The 14,669-nt window shown below is 35.4% G+C and overlaps 1 protein-coding gene across 1 annotated transcript; it reads left to right on the top strand.

Moving 5' to 3' along the window:
- Positions 1-1,312: 1,312 nt before the first annotated feature.
- On the top strand, positions 1,313-14,561 carry LOC102297209 (inter-alpha-trypsin inhibitor heavy chain H3). Its single transcript, XM_042217529.1, has 19 exons — positions 1,313-1,441; positions 2,203-2,363; positions 2,482-2,586; positions 3,259-3,421; positions 3,529-3,639; positions 5,800-5,913; positions 6,066-6,182; positions 6,299-6,467; positions 6,558-6,668; positions 7,208-7,389; positions 7,486-7,665; positions 7,759-7,880; positions 9,213-9,451; positions 10,654-10,707; positions 11,910-11,945; positions 12,488-12,505; positions 13,504-13,551; positions 13,876-13,941; positions 14,431-14,561. Exons 1-19 carry the CDS (start codon positions 1,370-1,372, stop codon positions 14,544-14,546), a joined length of 2,184 nt encoding a protein of 727 aa, XP_042073463.1. The 5' UTR covers positions 1,313-1,369; the 3' UTR covers positions 14,547-14,561.
- The last annotated feature ends 108 nt before the right edge of the window (positions 14,562-14,669 follow it).

The raw sequence follows: 14,669 nt of genomic DNA, 5'->3' as shown, positions 1-14,669 counted from the left end.
CTACAGGCTGGTCACCTCGTATGTGTAAAAATAACCCTTAGTGAAAAAAGTGCCGCGCCCGTATTCAGAAATCAGGCCTAAATAATTTTATCAAAACACCCTCGGAAGAGGTATTGTGTGGGAAAGAGTTTTCTTTTTTTAGCGTCTCTTTAACAACAGGGGAGCATTAGCAGAAACGCTCAATAGACAGAAAAACAGAAACCCTAAAAGAAAACGGCCTTGTTTTACGCACATCAAGAAGGAGTCAACAACCCCTCTAATCATTATTAGGGTTTTGGTGGATGTACATTGTCTCATCCTGGACTGTGGTGCTGACACTCACCAGTCCTTGGGCTCCTTCCTTCTGCTTAGCGTACAGCCTCAGGGTGCTGGACTTGGGGTGAAACCCTCCATGCATGGTAAGGAGCGTTCTTGTCTTTATGTCAGTGGCTTCTATCTCCTGCTTTGGCCAGCTTACTATCCTAGCCGGGTACCTGATCACGGGCAGGGCGTAGGTGTTAATAGCCTGGATCTTGTTCTTGACTCCTCAGGACTTGCCTGACCCTCCTCAGGTAATTGGTGGTTGCTGCTTGCCTAGGAGTGTCTTCATTGTTTCCATTTGCCTGTGGGATGCCCAGGTACTTGTAGCTGTCCTCATTGTCTGCAATGTTGCCTTCTGGTAGTTCAATCCCCTTAGTTCTAGGCATTCCAGGATCCATATGTGGGGCATTGAGTCATAGGCCTACTTGTAATCAATCCAGGCAGTGAACAGGCTGGTCAGTCTTGTCAGTATTTTATTTTTTAAAAAGGACTTGCTGGTTTGAAAGTCAGAATATTACAAATCCAATCATATGAAATCCACTCTGGAAAAATAAGTAAATACATACACAAATAAATGTAATTCTGGACTAACTGTCATGTGACTTCTAAATTTGCTATCACTGTCTTGGGTTTTCTCAGCACTTTCCTCACCTTGAAAGATTTTTTTCTTCTTTAAAAAGTTAGAAATACTTGAAGTATATACATTTTTGCTTGACACCAAACAATATTATTCACATACTTGTTTCATCAATAGAGTGGAGTCAATTTGTCTCTTTCATTTAAATTGACCAAAACAGTATTACCTATCACAGAAAAGATTCTTGTGGTGACAAAGTCCTTGTGATGTGCACTGGTTTGACCCTCAATGTCAACATTAAAGTTTACAGAAACTGCTGGATTTCTGGTAAATTACTGCTTTGGGGGAGTATTTTGTGTGGGTGGAAGGTGAAAGAGGAGGGAGAGAAAGTGAAGTTTGCCCTTTAAAAAAAATATATGTACACAATAATGTTGTCCATGTTTGCCTTAAAAAGACAGTTTCAGCTGTGCTTGTGCTCTGCTAGGAGGCATCATGGGGAGAACTGTGGTGCAGCTCACCCTCATTGGGCTGCAGCTGGCTTTGACTTCCACACTGCTAAACAAGGTAGGGTCAAAATACATAAACGGCCATAGCACCACTTTAAAGATCCATAAATTTAAAATTAAATATATACGGTTAAATAAATAGTTTAAAAGCCAAACGCTAAAGAAAACAAACTTTTTATGTACCTCTGCAATTAATATTTCACAGATAATGAGATATCTGAGGTGTGCGATTGAATATTTTGTGTCTCAGCATCTTTCTGTCAGTTCAACACCAAACTCTGTGGATTGAAGGTTCTTGTGACAATCCTCAGGATTATTTCATTTTGTTCATGTGCTGTGTGTGTGTACAAGTCAGCTGACACATTAACACTGGCAGTTGCGCATTACTTTGGAGACAAAAAGAAGGATTGGGGTAAGATGAAGTGTTCTGCCAAGCAATATAACATCATGTAATGTCCCATGAAGTGAAAGAATTCTGACTGTATGTGTTTGTATGTCTACCTTATCCTTTCTGTGCATCCACAATCACAGATCTCATTTTAATTGTTTGAGCTTGTTATTTGATGATGGTGTTGATTGGTTAAGGTAAATTTGGCTTGTTTAGTTGTTTGAACTATGGAAACATGTGTTGGATATTTCTAACAACTTCCATTCTGATGCATAAAAAGTAAAAGTATAAATGTAAGTGAGTGTCATGCTCTTTTGAGTGTGTGCCCTGAACATTAGATGAAAACTAATTTTAGGGTTTTTGCAGGGAGACCAATAAAATTCCACTGAAACCAGCCAATGAGATCGGTTAACCCTGTCGTGTTTTCTCAGGATGACTGGGACGTCTACAGCTTTCACATAAACTCCACAGTGACCAGTCGTTATGCCACCACTGTCATCACAAGCCGTGTGGCCAATCGTATGAACGAGTCAAAGGAAATTGAATTCCATGTTCGGATTCCCAAGAATGCCTTCATCAGTAAATTTCGAATGTGTGTGAAGTTAAAAGAATCTGTAACAATCCAGAGACATTTGCTAAATTCTACACTGAAGAACAAATTGCCTGATATTTAGTAGTGTGTACACAAGGACTTTCTTGGTCCTCTTCAGGTTTATCGATGGCCAAGTTTATGATGGTGTTGTGAAAGCTAAGGAGCAAGCTCAGCAGCAGTACGCTGAAGCTGTGTCCCGTGGTGAAAGTGCTGGGCTTGTCAGGTATTTAAATTCATTAATTAACTTACAGGTTTATGTGAAAAAATTCTCAGTAAATTTTTTTAATGTCTTCTTCTGTATCTTCAGTTCCTAAAATTAATTTTGTTTAACTGTGTGAGGAGGAAAAAAACCTTTTAGCAGGGATTAAAGTGAAACAATGACATCCCGGGTTGCACAGCTCAGTAGGTTAAATTAAAAAGTTAAATCTTACATGTCATATCCTAATTTATTGTATATATTTTAAATCAGATATTGAACCAATTCATGATGTTTTGCTGAATTCTGTTTTTCTGAAGGAGTGTACAAAACAATTTAAGTGTGCTAAATTAGCCACAGGCTATAGCTTACGTAAGTTTGTACACTTTTGAATGCAGTTGTCCAAATCCACAAAGAGCAGTGAAAACTGGAATAGTAGCACAGGTTAGCTGAGCACACTCTTTACACAAAAAAAAAAAAAAAAAAAGCTCACAAAAGGGATTAGTATGTGACTTATTACAAAGTAATTCTTTTCCCCACACTACATTGCATACTACCTGATCTTAGGGGTCCCCCCACCTGCCAAATATCACTTTAATCCTTGATTTTTAGTCAGTTTACTCAAAAATCAAGTTTGTTCTTCAGGAATAACTGATTTTTAAATGCATTTATATGAAATAATTATTGTTTCTGCTGCAGTTCTGTAGGGAGGGCTCTGGAGGAATTTAAGACCTCTGTAACTGTGGCTGCTCACAAAAAGGTCACTTTTGAACTCACATATGAGGAACTGATGAAACGCACACATGGCAAGTATGAGCTGCAAATTCATGCTCAACCCATGCAGCCTGTCAGAGACTTCAAGGTGACTTCCATCTTGGTATCTGTTCAGTGATTGTTTAGGAAAACAATGCTGAGATAAGACCACACATGATTAGATCTTCTGTTTTATTTTATTATACTTGTTCCCAGGTGGATGTGTACATTCACGAGGAAGCCGGCATCAATTTCATCGATGTGAAAGGAGGCCTGAGCACCAAAGCCCTCGCTAATGCCATCACCAAAACACATGTTAATAAACAGGTACAGTTATAACACAAAAGTTAGTTTTATAAACACTAAGAGTCACAGCAGTTTGCAATAAGAGGAAGCCTAGAAAAAAATCTATGCATACAGCAAAGAGATGTGGCAAAGGAAAAGGCTCTTAGTGGGTTGTATGCAGAGATGGGCAGTAACGCGTTACTTGTAACGTTACTGTAATCTGATTACTTTTTTCAAGTAACGAGTAAAGTAAGGGATTACTATTGCAAAAATGGTAATTAGATTACCGTTACTTTCCCGTAGGAACGCTGCGTTACTGCGTTACTAAAACCGTGATTTTTTTGCGAGAATGTCTCATGACAGTGACGTAAGCGAGTGCGCCGTTAGTGACAACAGCTGTGTGCAGATCAACAATGGATCACATATCGATTGTGGGAGAGAGTATGAGCGTGCAGCGTTTAAAGCGTGGAAGTACTGACCTTACTTTGAGTTTGATTCCATAAAAAGTGACAAAAACATTAGCGTCCATCGTGCGTGGGAAGAAAACTTCTTTTTACAGCGAAAAAAACCCCTAAACTTCCAAGCAAGCACCGAGTGCGCAACGACGTAATGGGAAACTCACAGAGAAACTCGCGGATTCTTCAACTGACCGCGGCACACCTGCACCAGGGTAAACCTCCGCCTACCGCAGTCCTGCTTTACAGGTGAAAATAGAGCAACAGGACCGCTGAGTCTTTGACTTTATTTATTTTCTGCTGTGTTTTACTTGCATCTATTTGAAAGAGTGAGTGTAAACACAAAAAATATTTTATTTTATGTGCTGGAATGTGCAGAAAATAGGTTTAAATGTTAAACTAATTTATTCAAGTCAGAGAATGTTGCATATAATTAAATTTTTGCTTGATGCATAAAGTTAAAAGATTAAAACTAATAAAACAAGTTTTAAAAAGAGACTTTTCCATTTGATTACATTTTGTATGATGGATTATGTAGAAAAAGTAGAATTGGGCTGAAAGATCTATCGCTTTATCACCTATTCAGGTTGTAAATCGTGTTTTTAAAAAGTAACTAAGTAACTAAGTAATTAATTACTTTTGAAAATAAGTAATCAGTAAAGTAACGGGATTACTTTTTGGGGGAAGTAATCAGTAATTAGTTACTGATTACTTTTTTCAAGTAACTTGACCAACACTGGTTGTATGTGAGGCTGGACACTAAGAAAGGAGAAAAGGACTTTGAGATTGAGAGATCAAACTGGAGAGAATGTGCAGCAGGTTAGCGTAATAGGTAATGGTATTAACAAATGAAGAGAGTTTGTTGAAAAATTGAATAAATAATTTGAGGAACTGAAGAAAATGAGACAGAAAGGAGGACAGATGGAGGAATGACAGTGAATCATGAAGTGGAGGAAGTTCTTAAGGAGGAAGTTAGGGCAGCTACGAAGAGGATAAAGAGTAAAAAGCCAGTTGATTCACATGACGTATGATAGATTGCCAAATAGAACTGTGAGACTGCATGAGAAACAGTGGTGATGTGTGTCGCTGAAGTGACAGATTTGTAGTGAGGAAAGGTGGAGGTATGCTCTAGAGAGAAGGTCGGCAGAAACAAGAAACATGACAGAATGCATGTGTGTGAATGAGAGATAGAAGAAGATAGTGATTACAACTACAAATTTTGTTAATGCAGTACCAACTGAATGCCCAATGATCACATCTGTTAAATACTGATTTCAACTGTCCCTGTGTGCTGTATCATATCTCTGGTATTAAGTGACATAATGTAACCAATCCTACAGTATTTGCATTGTTGTTTTGAGTCATGTTAGTCTTGAACTATTGAAGTCTTCCTGTGCTATATATGTCAGAATGTTGACTCTTACTCATAATAATGAATTCTGATTTTCTTTTAATATTTTATGCATTAAACGCATTACAAGACTTTTATTGAACCTCAGACAAAAAACTCGGATCCCGAGTTGTTGTTTTTTTTTCAATGGAGAGTTTAAATTGTTTAAAAATCACTGCATTTTCTCTTTATTTCTAATCTACAGTGTCCAAACCTTTTGGTAACAATGACTTGTATATGCACCTTTTAGATTTATCAAGCCAAAGCAATGAGAAGTACAGGACAGTGTTTTGACAGAAATAAAATCACTGACCTCTCTACCAAGTTCCTAAACTCTGTGATTCACTCTGTTTCCAGGCATGGGTGTATTTCTATCCAACAGTCGACCAACAGAAAATGTGTGACAGCTGTGGAGATCAGGGTATGAATGGAGATATGGTTATAGTTTATGATGTTAACAGGAAATTGATTGTGAGACATCAAGGTAAACCCTGATCAATTAGCAATTTACACACAACATAAAACTGCATGGGCCAGAAAAGGTTTTTCAAATCAGTACCATATCCTTTGTCTGGCTATTAAATAAAAATCTGACTAAAGCAATCTTTTTTCCTGCTCTTTAGAAATCTGCTGGGTACTTTGTTCATCACTTTGCTCCATCCAATCTTCCCCGAATTTCCAAAAATGTCGTCTTTGTTATTGACAAAAGTGGCTCAATGCAAGGCCGAAAAATAGAGCAGGTAAATGGTTTAAAGGGTCTGCTATGTCTATCATTTACTAAAAAACCTTATTTCTTTTAATGTCTTTTTTAAATCTTTTATAAAATCTGTAATGTGTAAATGTTGTTTTTGCCCAGACTAGGATCGCGTTAATCCATATTTTGAATGACCTGGCAGAAGATGACCATTTTGGTTTGATCACTTTTGATGGCAACATTTTTCCCTGGAAATTGGAACTTGTTCAGGCCAACAGTAAAAACGTGGAAAGCGCCAAAAACTTTGCACGCAACATTCAAGCTGGAGGATGTGAGGAGTTGCAGAAATCAGTATATATCTTTTAATATCAAACAGTTAACAGAATAATTATAGTACTGAAACTTTGTTGTTGACTTTCAGACACAGACATCAATCAAGCACTGCTGCAAGGAGCAAATATGCTGAACACGCATGACAGAGAAGGTTCAGCATCAATCCTTATACTCCTCACAGATGGACAGCCAACCAAAGGTTATAACAAATGACACCTGTACAAAAATGTGCACAAATACTTCTGGACTTAATGATTTTAGTCAATGATTTTATTGTGATTTCAATAAGGAGAGATCATTTGAAAGACCTGAACATGGTTTAATGAAGAACAGTTTGAGATTTGGCAATAAGACTTTGACAAATCAACATGGCAGAGTGGAGTCCAGTAACGGTAGGACAGGACTTCTCAGAGTCTAGATGCAGAGGTAGATGTAGGATCTCCAACTAGGTACAAATGAGGAGGTACTACAAATGAGTCTGAAAGGCAGGCTGATAGAAGAGCACTGAGAGCTTTAGCACTTGTAGAAGGCAGGCAAGGCTGGAGTGATGATGACAGCATGGAGTTTGGACAGTATGTGTAATGTAAAGAATACATTTGCAGCACAACACTCAAGAATGCAGGGAGATTAATGAGCACAGATCAGCTATTCAATATTTTTCGTTTTAGGTTTTTCTTTTATCAAGTGTGGGATTCCATTGTTTTTGAGCTGAACTGACTGTGTCTTATGTATTTTCAGGGGTGACAAATCTGGAGAAAATACAGTCAAATGTAAGAGAGGCTGTTGCAGGCAAATTCCCAGTTTACTGTCTGGGTTTTGGTTTTGATGTTGATTTTGAGTTCCTTAAGAAAATGTCGCTGCAAAATAACGGTGTGGCACGACGGATTTATGTAGACTCAGATGCTGATTTACAGCTGAAGGTATTTTGTATTCTTCCTACCACATGATTTGAAATCACTACAGATTTAGGAAGAAATTAGCATGATTTGCATCATGTCCACACTGTATGTAAACAGGGTTTCTATGAAGAGGTGGCAACTCCTTTGCTGACAGATGTGACAATGATCTATGTGGGTGGGACCAATCTAACCCAGACTAACTTCAGTCAGTATTATAATGGTTCTGAGATTGTGGTGGCCGGACAGATCACAGACAATGACACTGAAACCTTCACACCTCAAGTTGTGGCTATTTCGGTAATGTTTGATCTAAGATATTTATCAGCTGTAATCTTGTGAAAGTTTCTTTTCCCTGCATACTGACATTACAATATATTTTAATTATGACAGAGTAATAGAAGGTTAGTATTTTCTGACTCAAATGGCATTGTGGAATCTGGTGGAAGTGTGTCTGATGACCTTATCCAGAGAGTTTGGGCCTACCTCACAGTTAAACAGCTTCTGGACAAAGAGTAAGTACCATTTATGCCATCTTTTGTCATGGTCCTGAGTCCGTGACTCAGTGATTTTGTGTTTAGTGTATTTATTGATGTTATTATTATTATTATTATCTGTGGGCTGTTTTGGGATGGTTTGTGTTTTAGATACTGGGTTTCTGGGTTTGTGCTCCCTCTGTTGGTCCCTGGTGTTAGTGTTCCCCTTGTCTCGTCAGGTTAATCAGGTCCAGCTGTGTCTCCCACCTGTGTGTGATTTCCCAGTGTCCCTCTGTGTATTTATAGTGTGTGCCTGCCTGTGTTCCTTGTCGTGTCGTCTGTGTTCATCCTCTGTGTTACCCTGCGTACTCTGCATTAACCTCTCCGTGACTCCTCTATGTGCTCTACCTGCAGTCCTTCTCTCGTGTTTCAGGTTTGCCGTTCTATAGTTTAGTTTTCCCCAGTTTAGTTTATCCTTAGCTCTGTTTTGCCATCCCCACTTTGTGTTCTGTTTTCTGTAAATAAATCACACTGCATCTCAAGTAAGTGCTGCATTCGAGTCCTCCGTTTCCACACATCACACGGCTGCTGTCCCAGTTGTGACATCTTTCTTCTTGTGTTATTTCCTAATCAGCTACTTTTTAAAGGGCAGCAACACAAATTTTTATCTTCATTAACTGTTGAGTGCATAACTAATGTGGGATATTGGATAAGGCCCATCATATATTTCCCTGAAACCCAAGGTAACGTCTTTAGATCATTTGATGTGACTTGCAGTCCAAAAGGCAAAAGTTTGTTTGGTCAAAAGTAACATTAATAGTTACAATGTAGCATTTCCATCCAAGAGTGATCATGTTTGAAGAACTCATCGACCATTTTAAAATGTTTTCCCTGGCAAGAAACAATTTGTCCAGTATAGAGTTTTGAATCAGCTTCCGAAGTTGTGTGCTTATTCATGACATAGATGGCATCCCACGGTCTCAACAACTAAGCTGCAATTTACAAAACAAGTTAAAAATCTAAAGCTACAACAAAGACAGGAAATTATGTTTACTACAGCAGCAGAATACAGTTAAAATTCAGCATCTTGGCACTAAAGTCAACTCTCCCACAAATATGTCAAATAAAAAGAAGGCAGGATGTTTACATAACAATGAGTTTATCTATTTTTTCCCATGTTTCTATGTCCATATTAGATTCCACTAAAATGTTCTTTAATTTTCCAAAGTTGGGACTCAAACTGTAATTTTAAATTGCCAAGGAATAGCTGGGGACATGGAAGAATTAAAGATACACAAATATGTGTAAATTACTTTATCATATATTACTACTAAATCAATCGTTATATTTACTTAATGCTTTATGACACAGGCTCCAGTTATCTGGACCTGAGAAAGAGCAAGTGAAGAAGGAGGCTTTGAGTCTCTCACTGAAGTACAGCTTTGTGACGCCGCTCACATCTATGGTTGTCACAAAGCCTCTGGGAGAGACCATACATGTGCTTCATAAACCCAAGGAAAGTGAAGCACCACAGAGAAGGAAGCCCCCTGGACATCAATCCATTTCAAGACACCGTGGTACTTCTACTCGTCACAGGAGCGATAATGTTGGTGAGCAGCACAAACAAAGACGATGCAAAACGAGTAGTATTCATCATGACGTTTTCTTTTAATTGTTAAAAATTATTTTCATTATTATTTCATTATTTTCTCTTCCTAAATGCAGATATTTAGATTTCTCACTGAAAAAATTAAATACTTAAAAGAACTCTACACAAAAAATGACATTAAATATAGCATGAGTTTGCTTTTTTGGTAATTATGACTCTGTACACCACCAAAAGTTTTAGCTTTAATTCTAGAGTTTTAACAAAAACACTTTAACTGTTTAAGACTTTTTTTTTCTATATTTCATATTTTTGTTTATGCACCGAAATATGTCTCAAAGTGTTACAAATGTGTATAATATGATCCACAAGCGTAAACACAATGACATTTTCTTTGTCTATATTGTGTGTGACACATTGACGCACACAAACAAAAATTTTTTTCTCCTTATAGTCTCAGAAAACTATAAACATTTTCCTGTATAAAATGATTCCATACTGCACAGGGACAGCTTTACTACATAGAGATAAAGAAATGACACAAATTTGGATGTCAGAAATTATTACGACCACTCTGAGCAATTGCATTAGATACAGAGCAGCTGCTATCTCAGATACAGTACATCGTGGCCTATTAAAGAAGATGCCCATTTGTTTATGAGCCATCTCACTTCAACTTTGTCAGCCAGCCTCTTTCCCTACAACTTTTTAGCTGCACAAGAGGCAAGCTACAGACCAAGTCCACCAGTAGCAAGAAGTCAAGTTATTCTGATTATTCAATTTTTTTATAATTATAAAAGCATAATTTTATTGCACTTAAATTATTGAGTTTTTTTTGTCAGTCTAAGCACTTTTGACCATCTCAAGGGTTATCTAATGTGATATTAGCTGAGAGCAGAAATATTCAGGATTGTTCTGTAAGCTAACAATAATGTCAGCCTGCTGTTAAGGTTTGAGTGAGTAAAAGCGATTATACGTGTACTTTTAGACATTTTGTGCACAGGAAGATTTTTCTAATAAGAGAAAATGATCAGAATAGTTAAAAAGTTAACAGTTAAAAAGCTAAGTTAAAAAAATATATGTAAATGATCAATATTTATTCAGGTTTGGTATTTAGGTTAGTGCGCATTTGTAAAATTGTTTTACATTTGATTGAAATACTGGCATGTTTTTTTCCACATCAATTAATTCTTTTTTTCTTTTCAGCAACAACTGCTGTTGAGAGAGCCTTTGAGCACTGGTTCTCCTCACTTGATCCAGGTACTCTGTTAGGATAGAATTAAATAAAATGCATTTTTCTTTTTATAGAGATAAAAATGTCAACAAAAAAACCCCACACATTACCATAGTTAAGTATTCATTTTGACAGAATACAACAGTTTAACAACTGACTCTTACATACTGTACCTACATGCACATTTTCAACCTCTACTTTTTAATATGGTGTTTTCTACTTTAAATATTAAGACATTTTATTTCCCTAAAAATGTAGTTTAGTATAATATGAGAACCCTTAACTTAGTTTTAAGTACATTTTTTAAGGCAATGGGAAAAAATGAATACATAGCTACCATCTTGTACTACTGAATATAGTATACAATTTGATGGTATAGCATTAAACAGCAATACCCTACAGTTAATACTTAATGCTTAATTAATTCAAATAGGATTAAACACATTTTCATTATCTGACTCATCAGTTAAATTTCAAACGTTTCCCATAAATGTATCTGAACCTTCTCAATAAATATTACAAAAATGTTTCGTAGTTTGCAGCATTACTCCTCCTTAGTATGCCATTTATAAATACAGATATAATATTATGACTATGACTATGATTATTACTTGTACTAGCAGTGACCATGTATATGTAACATGATTTCTGTAGGGTTTTGTAAGCCTTACAATTTTTTGTGTTCAAACCTTCCATGCAAACCCTCTCTTATGCCTGCCTTTGTTGAAAGTATTTCTTGGAGCTACATTAGTTTAATTTTTAATTTTCATTTATTTTAAATGTTCTAATCCAAATTTCTTATAATAATAATAATAATAATAATAATAATAATAATAATAATAATAATAATAAAACAATAATAACAACAACAACAAAATAATATAGCTTCTATCATCATCTCAGTTTGCTCCATAGAAGCAATTCCTGCTTTAATTTGTTTTTCAAAAAGAATGTTTGGATTTACAAGAGGAAGGCACTTAGTTTATGACTTGATTCATTCATGAAACCTTTAGGCCATTTGAGTAGTTCATTATTATATACATAACTTGTTAACTGATTGTTCAGGTTTTCTCTGAATTATTGCAGTGTCTTCACCTTACAATACAAAGTGCCCTGATGTTGATGTGATTTGGTGTTAAATACATTAAATTAAATTGATTTGACTATACATGTAAATGTGATGCTTATTTCTTGCTTTCACGTGATCTTTTTGCTGTTCTTGTTACAGGAGAAATGATAGATATTTTACAATTTCTTAATGGAGGTATGATATGACACATGCTGCATACTATATTCTGATGTAACTACTGAAAAGATTTATACTGAATATTAAACTAACTGAAGTACAAATAAACCTTTGAACTAAAGCTACACTGAAATGAGCAAGTACAGCTAGGAAAGTAACTAAATGAATTGAAATTTTTTTTTTGTTATGTGCTGTGTTGTGTGTGTGTGTGTGTGTTGTGTGTGTGTTGTGTGTGTGTGTGTGTGTGTGTGTTGTGTGTAACTCACTTTCAGTGCAGCAGTATGATGAATTCGTGGAGATAGGAGTTAACACACTTGTTAACTGGTAATTCTACAGTGTGATTCTATAGTGGGAAACAGATGAAGTACTACATGAATGTGGCCAGTAAAACCAGAAAAAAAAACTGTAAATGTCAGTTCATTTTTTTATACATCACAGAAATGCTAAACATTTTTGCAGAATTTTAGTATTAGTCTAATGTTTTTTTTTTTTTTTATTACTACGACTAATTTGAAATTGCAAAGTAAATTAATCGCTGTTTGTTTAATGTTTTTTTTCAGATAGAGGATTTTACTTTTGTGAGTATTTGGGATTTATATGCTTTTCAGTCTTTTGTGATTTAAAAAAAAAGAATAACCTTATGAGAAAACTCTCATACCTGTGCAATCTACTGTTGACAGTATGGAGTTACATATTTTTTTTTTCAATTTAAAATTTATCTGACTTTATTTTCTTTTTTAATCCAGATTTAAATTATGTATTTTGTGTCACTTAAACATTGTGCTGCATGTTTTTGCTACATTTTGTTTTTACTTTGCTTTTTTGAGTAAAACATGTTTCTATCATTTGAAAATGCATAAAAAGTAAGTTTAGTTTTTTTTGTGGCAAGATGATATAAATCCTTATTTGACACAACATTTAAAGGATTGTTGTGGTTCATTTTAGAGAGTAATTTTTTTAGTGAGTATAATAGGGAATTATGATCCTTGTAATTCAAATACTACACTACCATTAACTCATGCACCGCAATTGACGGCTATAGACGTCAATGGCAGTGAATGAGTTAAGAGATTTCCCGCTTAAATTTATTACACCGGTAAAATATCAAATGCTTAGACTAAAAAAACCCCAGAATATTCCAAAGTAACATGAAAAAAAATCATATGAATTCAAAAGTAGTATGTAGTGACAATAGGGGGAGGAGGAAGAGAACCCAGAGCAGTGGAGGTATGCTCTGGAGAAAATTCAGTAAACAGAATACATTTGTATAAATGAGAGGTAAAGAGGTGTAACAGTGAAGCTGCCAGGAACAGATGTAGTGAAGGTGGATAAGTTTAAATGACATAACTGAAAAATTGCTTATTAATTGTTCTTCTACCTCACCCGTTTTCATAATACTATTTGGTTTTCCATTGAAATCAGGTTTATGAAATTGTGTGGATGTGTCTCTGCTTCAGTTTTTTGCTGGAAAAAAGAGTATTATATGCTATATTTTAGAGTTGTTTCTTTAAAGATTTTCTAAATTTAAAATGGTGTTTTTTTTAAAGAAACTAATGTATTTAATTCTAACATTCAGCCTCGCCCTCTGGATCTCAATCCCGCAAAAAACGACCTACTTTAAGAGGTAAATGTCTTTTTTGTAGTGTACTGTAGTTCACAGCTGTTATTTTCTATTTCTATATATGTAACACCAACCAGTGTTCAACTAATAAGGAACTGGATAAGCCTCTTCAGTCATTCTAATAATTGAATTATCTACATTTACATCATAGGTTGGGTAACAGTTAAAACTTAACATATCTGTTGAGTGTTTTGCTGTAATGCATCAGAAAATGTTGATGTTTATTACACAAATATATTCCACAGCCATACAATAAACTTTAACTTATTTTCTTTTGGCTTTGCAATATTAATGTATGTAACTAGCATTGTGTAAATCTGTTTACAGAAACTTTCCTTGATATGTTCATACCTCATTATTCACTTGATGGCAATCCTCTGCAACCAACTGATGGTACTGTATTAAATACATATAGTTGGAGTTAAATATATATATAATTATTTTTAATAATAATTTTCTGAAATTTTTAAACATCCGCATTAGGCATTACCCACTTTAACAGAAATCTGAACCTACAATAACATCTGATGTGCCAGGCTCAAAACTCTTATTTAATTCATTTATTTTGTTTTCTTTGACATATTAGAGTAAAAAAATATTTTCAATTTCTTTGTTGGTTTTTCTTTTGTTTTAACAATCACATAATACATGAGAAAAACAGCTAGGAAAAAACAAACAAATTTTTAGGAATGAAATATTCCATAAGTCAGGCTCTATATTTTATATGTAACAAATATATAACAAATCCCTCTTTCAAAAACCTTCAAGATTGTACGTTGTATGTTAATGAAACTGAAAACGAGTATGCAAGTGCTTTATTTTTGGCTAAGAGAAAAGTCAAATTTATATCTCCATTCTAACTCTGTATCTATGTATCTCTAGCTCCTCTTCTCCACAGGTTTTTGTTAAAAGCTGAGAATCAGACTGTTCCGCTGTGCTTTGATGTCAGTGGTGCTCTCAGCCTTAAACTTCTTCATCATCCCAGCAGGGGTCAGTAGTCTTCAGTTTTGCTGAGCTAATGAACTCTTGTTTTTGTATTTCCTGTGAAATAAAATTTCATTATTGGTTCTACCTCATCTCCATTGTTATAACAATCCTCCAACTTGTGGTATGGTTTTTGA

This window comes from Haplochromis burtoni, unplaced genomic scaffold (assembly GCF_018398535.1).
Source record: "Haplochromis burtoni strain Fernald_Lab_line unplaced genomic scaffold, NCSU_Asbu1 Contig_2147, whole genome shotgun sequence".
NCBI lineage: Eukaryota > Metazoa > Chordata > Actinopteri > Cichliformes > Cichlidae > Haplochromis > Haplochromis burtoni.
Note: the sequence above shows the minus strand (reverse complement) of the source record. Positions and strands in the feature narration are given on the sequence as shown.

Coding starts and splice junctions, on each gene's coding strand:
- LOC102297209 (XM_042217529.1), top strand. CDS start 1,370: ATGGGGAGAACTGTGGTGCAGCTCACCCTCATTGGGCTGCAGCTGGCT. Junction 6,669..7,207: donor AGATGGACAGCCAACCAAAG/GTTATAACAAAT, acceptor ATGTATTTTCAG/GGGTGACAAATCTGGAGAAA. Junction 7,666..7,758: donor CTCAAGTTGTGGCTATTTCG/GTAATGTTTGAT, acceptor TAATTATGACAG/AGTAATAGAAGGTTAGTATT.